The following is a 10314-nucleotide window of genomic DNA, read 5'->3' on the forward strand; positions in this document are numbered from 1 at the left end:
GCGTCATAGAGTAAAAAATGAAACTGTCTGATGGTCTCTAAGTAAGGAACCCTTGAGTTATTTTATTAGGTGCATGCCAATCCATCTTATGTGACATAGGAGGTGTAATATAGTTTCACTGGTTTGACCAGAATACTGTTGAACACATGATATATTGAGTAGAAGGAAAACAATGAATCTCATAATGAAAAGCAACTAGTGACTTATACAGAAAAGAAAAGAAAACAATAGGACATCATTTTGATGTATAGCCCCCTTCTTCTATTTATGGATCATCAAGAGGAACATTTTCATCCATATGTGTGGAACTGTCAGTGCTCCAGTGCACATGCACATTCAGTCATACTTATGCCAGTGGGGAAGTCTGGAAGCAGAATCCCTTGTAAGCCAGGATCTAAGATAAGGAATCTAAATCAAAGAATTGTCAAAGAGGAGGGAGGGAGAAGCCTAGAAGAAGTATGAGATCTGCCTGATAAGACAATGCCAGTGAGACAAACAATCCTGGGATAGATTGGTCATTAGTTTCAACTGCGATGAGACATCTTCATAGGAAAAGACAAGTGATCAGAAACATCTAAAACAAAAGTAAAAAACGAAGTGGGCCTATCTAGATGTTTCTGTTAGCTAAGCAAATGGCTTAGTATAAACTGTTCTGCAGAATATCTAAGTAACTCAGAAGCAACTCATGGGCTGATCCTAGAGGGAGAAGAACCTGGTTTCTTTTTCCTTGACCCTTCTTATGGTAGAGGCACCAGAATAAGAAGATTTTGACTCTTAGTCTTAGGTGGTTCTAAAAAGGAGAAATACAAAACAAAACAGTAATGGGTTATGTACTCAATGCTATTTAGAGTTTTTTTCTACTTAAAAAATATTCTGCTTAGTAATTTTTGGATTTTCTCTTCCATATTTGCACAGTCCAATGCCCTGTGGTGTCCAGACATCGGAATAATAAAAAAGCCCATTCACCTGTTGTACAACAGAACAGTTTGAAGATTTCTGCTGCTGGGATTCATGATGGTGCAGTGATTTGATTGTTAGAGGGCAGGGGCATCACACGCTTTCCATTCAAGATACAGCCTAACATTTCACAGATGTAGTTTTACACCTTCCCAGTTAGATGCACTTCTGCCAAACCACCCAGTCTAAGATAAATCACACACACACACACACACACACACACATGTAAAGGGTGATTTTCTTCTTTCGGACTGAATGTGGAGTGTTCTTGTCTTCTGCCTTTCTGCATGCTTTGGGGAATCGAGGCGGTAGTGTGGGTGTTCTGCTTTTTGTGAACCACAATTCTCAGTCAAGAGACGGAAGCCCGGCTTGGCAAGGAGATTGTGCGGATGGGAGCCTTGAACACAGATGGCTTGCTTCTCTATTGCATGTTCTGGAGGATGGGAAGCGCATTTTGGACAATCATTTGGGGACATGTCAGGCAAAGCGTTTCATTTGAGCAGAAATAATCTCATCCCAATGGAACAATCAACCTCACAGAGCACATGGTCTGTTTTCAGCTGTATCAAGCAGAATCATGCAAATGCTCAGCATGAAACTCCTGGGGAAATCTATGAAATAATTTGGGTATAATGGCAGAATTTCCTGATATTTGACTGTCATTTCTGAAAACCATCATAAACTCAACACTGGTTATAAAGGCAATATTTCAAGGCTAAAGCTGAAAAATGACTATTTTTAGCATCCAAGAATTTATTTGGAGGTTCAGAGGGTTGTTTGTATTGGAAGGCAAGGTTGTTTCATAATTAAAATATAAAATACTTCTGGTATCCCCAAATGAATGTTGTTCCTTGAATTCCAATGGGAAATGTTCTTGACATGTGCCATGACAGGCAACTCGAGAGAAAGAAAAATTATAGAAAATACAGTACTTCCTTTCTATTTCCATTCTCTGCTTAAGAAAACAATTCCAAATTCTGTAGAATAGGTATGAATTCTACTTAAAATATAAAAGTTCACTTTAACATTAAGCAATGCAGTGATGTTGTGAAATAACAATTTTACTGCCTTCATTCAGAGTTATCTCTGGGTCACTTGGACTTCTAAAGTTCATGATTGATGCATTTTGAGGTCTTTGCCACTACTTTTTGTCACTTACAATACGGAGTCACACTCAGGGAAAAGACTTTTAAAACCAGTATTCCTCAGTCTGTTTCGTCTCTGTGAGATAGGTCAAATCAGGAAACAGACACTTCAGAGATTACAGGAATGCTACTCTATTGTTGAAGGGTATAACTACAGAATCTTAAAATCTTCCGAATTTCTTTCTTACACTTTCCATTTAATCATGGTTATGATTTTTTTTTCTCCCTTTGTGGCTCATCTGTTCTTTCACTAAAGTTACATCTATATTCCATTGGTTCCTTTTAAAAGTATTTGGTTTGCATTAGTCATTGCCCATTATCATTCTGGCTGTGGATGATGGGACTTGAAGTCCAACCCATAGAGAAGGTACTAAATTGGAGGTAGATTCATTCCACATCCTCATGGTCTCCTCCGTCTCCCTGCAAACAAAGCTCTCTATCTTCCCAAACTATATATTGCCATCCCTCTCCACTGATTGAGTGACCCAGAATGAACTCAATCATTCAATGATATGGCTGGGGTTCCCCCCCCCCCATCTCATCCTTTCTTCTGATCAACTTCCTTGTTTTTGTTCATGCAGGTGGTTGAAGGGCCAGCAAGAAGACAAACAGGATACTGATGTCCACTACCACTCACTGACAGGAGAGGGCAATTTCAACTGGCGCTACATCTTTCCTTTCGACTACCTTGCAGCTGAAGAAAAGATTGTTATTTCTAAGAAAGAGTCTATGTTCTCCTGGGATGAAACTGAATACAAGATTCCAGCCCGACTCACATTACAAGTGTGGGATGCTGATCATTTTTCTGCTGATGATTTCCTTGGTATGTTGGAGGCCTTGATTGCTGATCAGATTTAACTTCTGGAAGGCAGATGTTCCCTGGATCAGAAATGCAACTGGAACTGAAGATGGGCTGGCATAGGGGTTGATGGATAATCCTCTCAGGAATAAGTAATAAGCAGAGTTTAAGACTGTGGGGGATGTCATCGGTAGTTTATTTTATCAGATGTGCACCAATTAAATTGTAGACGACATACGTTAATCTGAAACTCATTAATTTCAGCATGTTGGAATGTTCCTTTAAAAGTAGAAGTTGGTCTTATAAATCCCATGCTTCTTTTCAACTTAAAAGTTGAGCCAAAGAAACAGAAGATTATAATATTCTGATTTATCTCTAGCAGTTCTTGTCTCACAGCTAAGGGAATCTTCAATATTCTTCCCTTCTCTTTATACTCCCATAGGAGGCATTGAGCTTGACTTGAACCGCTTCCCGCGTGGTGCTAAGACAGCCAAGCAGTGCAGCATGGAGCTGGGAACTGGTGAAATAGAGGTGCCCATGATCTCTATCTTCAAGCAGAAGAGGGTGAAAGGCTGGTGGCCCTTTTTGGCTCGAAATGAGAACGATGAAATGGAGATGACGGTAATGTTGATGTGGGAGACCTGGCATTGCTGCTTAAAGGAGAGAGAGATATGGGAAAACCTAGAGCCGAGACAATTGGGAAAAGATTATTCCAAATGGTAGGAGTGAAAGGGAAAGTCCCTAGAGAGGCCCAGAGAAATGATAAGAAATTATGAGATAAGCAATAGCTCACAAGTAAGGACAACTCACACAAGAGAGATGAAGGAATAGATTGTGTGACTTTATAATAGTAGCTCAGTGCTTCCTTCCAATTCTTCATGTTAATGGGTAGGTGTTAGGGATGAATATGATGGAGAGATGAGCTTGCTGGAGACTTGCATGCTCTATTACCAAATCAACAAAGGGTAAAATACCTTAAGTCCACAATAAGCAGATAGCATTTGTAAGTGGCTCAGACATTCAGAGAAATATAAGAAAGGGGAGGAGGTGCATAGTAAGACTTGCAAGATTTGATGTCAGTGCTACTAGGTAGACTAAACCAATACATAATCTCCACAGGAAGGATAAAACTAATTTTATTGAGATGGGCTATATTACATGTCATTGTGCTGCACCTCTTCCCCTTGCTGTAATTATATTTCTGTGATTGTACATAATATATGATATATTATATTATATTTCTGTGAATTAGGAAGGTGTCTGAGCCTAAATGTAGTACCTCAAGCTACTCCTGATGACTGCCAGCTGCCAGCAGTTCAGTAGTTCAATTCTCACTGGCTCATGGTTGATTCAGCCTTCCATCCTTCTGAGGTTGTGTTGTGGCCCAGCAGGAGCCGTTGGAGCTGCCACCAGACTCCGACAGCGAGGGTCCCTATGAGTCGGCTCTGGAGGATGTGGAGGACCCTGGGCAGGGTTCTGACTCTGAGCAGGGATCAGAGAGGCTGGTCGGCCACCAGGAGGCACCTGAGGCATGGAGCAGTGGTGAAAGCCAAAGGAAGGGGGCTCCTGATGTCATGCCTTGGAGCAGTGGGGAGGAGTCACGAGACAGTGAGTCAGACATCAGCAGTGAGTTGTTAGATGCTCATTATCGGCACGCTAACAGGCGTAAGGAGCAATTGCGCAGTTACAGGAGGTAATTGCTCTCAGCTGCTGATAATTAGACTCCTCTCCAGACTATAAAAGGACTGCTTGTGCACACGCCCTTTGCAGAAGTCAACGCAGGAACTATTGTGGGAGTACAGTCTTGTGAGCGTGGCAGGCTGGATAGCTGCTATTGCGTGTCAGTGCCGGAGGGTTCTGAAGGTCGAGTTGTGTTGGATTGCTGCCAAGGATCTGTCTGTCTGTGCAATAAATCTCGTGAAGTATCTTTGGCTTGGAGTGTGTCTGTGATTGCGGGGGAAGAGGGGGGTCAGAACAGGTCGGTAAACTGAAGACGCAGATTGTTGGGGGAAACATGCTGACACTGTAAACCACTTAAGAGAGGGCTATAAAGCACTGTGAAGCAGTATTTAAGACTAAGTGCTATTGCTATCTTTTGGTTGTGGATTTAAGAGATGTTGCTTTAGTAATAGAGCTAGGATATTTTAACAACATGAGGTGTGCCCCAACTCTCCTATCATTTTGTAAGGGCCTAAAGACATGGCTTTTCCAGTCAGCTTGGGAACAGAGCAATGGAGGTGGTTGATTAATAACAGATCCCACCTTCCCTCCCACTCTACCCCCCACCCTCCCCATGTATCTATGATTTTAATGTTTGCTTTTATAAAAATAATAATAAATAAGTATTTCCATCAAGATCATTTCCATACTCTCTACAAAGGTCTACACAATGTCCTTCTTTATCACACAAAAAATTCACCTGTGTCTTCATCTTATCAAAAAACGTAGCCTTGTTCATTCTGAAGGTAACCCTCTCTGTGATCTTTTGATCCTGCTGCAGGGTAAAGTGGAAGCTGAGCTTCATTTACTGACAGCTGAGGAAGCTGAGAAATGTCCAGCTGGATTAGCTCGTAATGAGCCAGACCCATTGGAAAAACCCAAGTGAGTGCATGGGAAAGGATGATGGGAGCAAGGATATCCAAGCAGGCTGATACCCTGTATCCTGTGTGGATACTGAATTGGGGAGGCCATGGGAAAGTTTATAAATACACGGTACTATGGCAGAAAGCAAAATTAGACTGCCTCTACTGTCATCACCCGTCCTTCCCCATGACTCCATTCAGTTGTCCTGTCTTTCTCTTACTTGTGTGTTTTTGGCCTCTCTCTTCTCCTTGCCCCACCCTGCCCTAGCCGCCCAGATACCAGCTTCCTCTGGTTCCTGAACCCTCTCAAGTCCATCCGCTACTTTATCTGGCATACCTATCGTTGGCTTCTGCTGAAAATCCTTCTCCTCGTTCTCTTGCTCCTTATGATTGGCCTCTTCCTTTACTCTATGCCTGGCTATCTGGTCAAGAAACTTCTCGGGGCCTGAGTAGGCTTCCTTCTTTGCCCAGGGTATTTCTGTTTTTCCACCTATTCGTGCTTACAGTATCATTTTAATGCCACAATAAGTCCATTGTAAATGTAGGCTAGCTGAAGTGAGGATAGTAGATAGCTTGCAAATTATACTGCCATTCCCCAAGGTAGAATGAGCCTCGGTAGCTCAGTGGTTAGAGTGCAGTACTGCAGGCTACTTCTGCTGCCTGCCGGCTGCCTGCAATTTGGTAGTTCAAATCCCACCAGGCTCAAGGTTGACTCAGCCTTCTATCCTTCCGAGGTGGGTAAAATGAGGAACCAGATTGTTGGGGGCAATATGCTGACTCTGTAAACCGCTTAGAGAGGGCTGTAAAGCACTGTAAAGTGGTATATAAGTCTAAGTGCTATTGCTAGAATGCATGTTGTTCTTCTATCCAAACGTGTAAGGGTTTGCTAATGTTACTGAGTGGTTTTGACACGTTCAGAGATAGTTTTCTTGATGATTATATCAGATTCTTGCAGAATAGAGTCAGGCTTGAACACAAGCCATGTAACTAAACATTCAAGTCCTAAACATCCAAGAAAATAAATTCTTGGTGAGGAGAAAAGGAAATTCAGAAAACCTCTAGCTCACAAAAATTCCTCCAAAACCTGAGGAGTAGCCTACTACACTCTTCCAAATGGCTGAGCCTTGTGTTATGAAAATTGCATCCCAACATCCTGTCAAGGATTTATGGATGACAAGTTGCTTTACTGGGACTTCTGAAGCAAGATTGCAAAAGCTAAAACCTTTTTTGTTAGCTTGTCATTAATGACTAGTAGCCACCAAGGTCTGGATAGCTTTCTAACCCTTGTACCTTACCTTTACTGACACAAAAGGATTTGTCAAGCATCTGGTGGGTGATGAACAAGGCTTGTTGTTGTGTTTGATTTAGCGTCTCATCAAGATTTTTTTGTGCCATCAGGCCAACAATAGGATAAATGAGAAGGTGCCAAATCTTACTTATTTTGGTAGCTTTGACATATTTAAAGGAACAATTTGCTATTGAACCGTGGGTATTCTTGGGATGGTAAGTTGTAGACAAAAGTTGAATGAATCATCTCAAAGAACAGTTATCCCCATTAAGCTTAGATCAGGGGTATCCAAACTTGGCAACTTTAAGACTTGTGGACTTCAAGTCCCAGAACTGGCTGGGGAATTCTGGGACTTGAAGTCCACAAGTCTTAAAGTTGCCAAGTTTGGACACCCCTGACTTAGATATTTTCTTTTTCCTTTTCAGTCGTCCAGACACATCCTTCATCTGGTTCCTGAACCCACTCAAGTCTATCAGATACCTCATTTGTACCCGTTACAAGTGGCTGATTATCAAGATTGTCCTGGCTCTTCTACTTCTCATCATGGTGGCCCTTTTCCTTTACTCCATGCCTGGTTATATGGTCAAGAAGCTTCTGGGAGCATGAGACAGCTGCCCTATTTTCCCATTTCTGAGCTGATTGTCAGAAATAGCCTTTCATTTCTGTTTAGTAGCTTCCTTGTGTATTTTTGGATCTTCTCCTTTTTTAAAAAAACAACAACCCCAGAATTGCTTTATTGTTGCTTTATGACTTCAAAAAGGAAGAGTGTCCTCCCTCCCAAGGTTCACTGTAAGTTCTTTTCAGCACTGTCCTTCAGTCTCTTCAACAACCTAATGCCTCCCATCCCACATTTATTTGTTGTTGCCTCAATTTCAGGGTCCTCCACGAATGAATTAATCTTAAATGGAATTACTTTGACAACCAGGATTCCATTTTGTGTGTGTTGCATTTATCCCATTCCTTCTGTTTTTTTAAAAAGTAGTTTTCTTCCTTTGCTGATATCACAAAGCGTGTCTCCCCCCAAAGCTAAAATTTCAAAGCATTTCTGTTCATATTATATTTGGAGTGATTGGCTACTTAAGAAATCTTGGCATATTTTCTTGGAATCTGATGCTGCAGTTTCCCCTTACTAAGAAAAGAGTTTGCCCCCTTCTTCCCTGACACTGTAACAGTTGATTGCAATGGAAAGTATGAAGGCTTGCCCTTCCAAGGTTTTGCATGAACACACAACTAGCAACTTCTTAGCTTCAGACAACGAAAGAAAATACGCTGGCATTTTGTTTTGTCGGAGTGTGTAATGTAGTATCAAGAGTGTGAACTGCAACGGTCCCAAGATATGAGTTCAGTTCATAGGCAAATTATTATTTTCCTCATTTTAGTTCCTTCTTTACAATTTGTTGTGAGGTGCACATTATAGTGAAATAAACTAAAATTGACACACTTCAAAACCTAATTATTAAATAAAAAGAGCAGGCAATTCTTGCTCAATCTTGAAACATTCAATGCTTTAAAAACATCCTGGAATCATTACAGAAATATTGCTTGGTTATGCACCTGTGTACACAATTATACTCCATTAATGCAACTGGGAAATAAAAGATTTTTCATTTTTTTAAGATGACCACTATAATGGGATTGGTTGTGTTCCTTGGACAGGGTTTTTTATATTTTCCAGTTGGAACAACTGGCAAATCCAGCTTTGAAGAACATTGTGGAAAGGCAATGTTTCATAGAGGGCAAAGAAGTTCTTTTGAACTTTTAATTATCACGTAGAAAGCTGGTGAACAGCTGCTTTTTATGGTATGTGATTTAGCAGGAAGAAGGATCAGCTGCTGAGACAAATAACCTCCAGAATAAGAAGTGTGGTAGGGTTGGGGAACACATTATAATGTCATATCCTTTTTAATGGAAAATTATATCATTTTGAAGTATAGGTCTGATGGTAAAGCTCTCTACATCAGATGAGAGCAGCTTGACCTATTAAACTCAGATTGTGCTATGGGAATGTAGGCAATGCCAAGTGATACTGAAGGAAATCTAACATGGCCAGTTGATGTTATTATCATTTCCCAAAACTGGCTATCTCTTCAAAGCCCATACATATTTAGTTCAATCTATCCTCCCATGCACATTCAGTCCTCTCCAACAGAGAGGACCATTTTAATTCAATGGTCCAGTGAATTAACATAAGCACATTAAGATGCTGTTCATCTTATTCTCATTCTACCTGTTTCTTAACCTACTGTCCCTGCTAGAGTTGGTATCCAAATGTTGGTACCATTATGGCACCAAAAAGCTGAATGGTGTGTTGTGAGTGACGGTACAAATTTGGTCACTTTGTACTTGCATCGTGCACTGGAGGGTGCAGGCTGTAATGTCACGACGCATGTTTTATCACATGCTACCCTGCCCCCCACCCATGCCTGCCGGTCTTCTGGTACCTAGGAGACATAATGTGTATGTCAAGTGTGGATGTGGACTTTAGATCACTAACACATTGTCTTGCAAGCCAGTTGCAGAAGCATGCAAGGAGGGAGGGAGGGCAGCTACAACTCCTTCTAGTTTTTAATGATAATAATTGTTTCTGTTAGACTTACGTTATGAGTCAGATACCTCTCCCAAACATGTGCTCAATAAGCAAGTCTACCATGCTATAGTATCATAAGGCAATGGTCCCCAACCTTTTTGGCACCATGGACTGATTTTGTGGAAGACAATTTTTCCACAGACCGGAGGGAGAAGGGATGGTTTCGGTTTCACTCACCGCTCACCTCCAGCTGTGCAGCCTGGTTCCTAACAGGACACAGACCTGTATTCATCCATGGCCCGAAGTTTTGGGACCCCTGACATAAGGGACCTGCAATAGCTAAAACAAGCAAAAAATCTGCATCGCCAGGAGACAAAGATAGCTTACAAGTCGGAAGGAGATGTGATGTCCTAAGCATTAACTGATCAGATTTCTAGGAAAAAAGAAACAGCACAATTGCACTGCCTTTTTGCTGCTCTCTTTCACAGCGTAGCACAAAGTGAAGTTTCTGTATTTCACGCTTATTATTTCCTGAGTTGTGTGAAAACTATTGCTTTTATTTCCTTACAGTTGTGGGGTGGGGTCTGATATTGATAGGGGTATTGTTCTGTGCACTGTTAATATAGTATCCCTGGATCAAGAGAAAATCTGTACATTCTTTAATAAAAATGGATCACTGAAAGCAACAGACTCCTGTGTGTAATAACTACATAGGGGAGACGCTGGGGAAAGCCGCCGTGTTCCTCAAAATAGAAAACTATATCTACAGTCTGCATCAGAAAAGCAGTTCTCAATTAAGGATCCCACTTTTCTTTTACAATATCTTGGGTTCCTGGTCATGATAGCCTTAAAATGTACCTCCGAGCTTCTAAAGATGGCGGACCATCTCTAGGAAAGCAATGGCACTCTTTCTTCTTTTATGTGACCTAGGATGTTCTGAAAATGCTCAGTTGACTTTCTTTCCAAGAACATCTTTGCCTTATAAGCACATTCTGTGCTTTCTTACAGTATGATTT

General features: G+C 41.2%; 1 protein-coding gene across 1 annotated transcript in view; it reads left to right on the forward strand.

Annotated features, from left to right (window-relative positions):
- The window catches only part of OTOF (otoferlin), a gene marked incomplete at its 5' end in the record, with an annotated part of 209536 nt that extends 199562 nt beyond the window's left edge, over positions 1-9974 (forward strand). Inside the window, 4 exons of the mRNA XM_081944293.1 lie at positions 2684-2925; positions 3344-3522; positions 5402-5502; positions 7197-9974. Coding sequence (XP_081800419.1) covers positions 2684-2925; positions 3344-3522; positions 5402-5502; positions 7197-7377 — 703 coding nt within the window. The 3' untranslated portion in view covers positions 7378-9974. The remainder of the gene's footprint in view (positions 1-2683; positions 2926-3343; positions 3523-5401; positions 5503-7196) is intronic.
- Between the last annotated feature and the right edge of the window lie 340 nt (positions 9975-10314).

This window comes from Natrix helvetica (assembly GCF_964273705.1).
Source record: "Natrix helvetica genome assembly, chromosome: 2".
NCBI lineage: Eukaryota > Metazoa > Chordata > Lepidosauria > Squamata > Natricidae > Natrix > Natrix helvetica.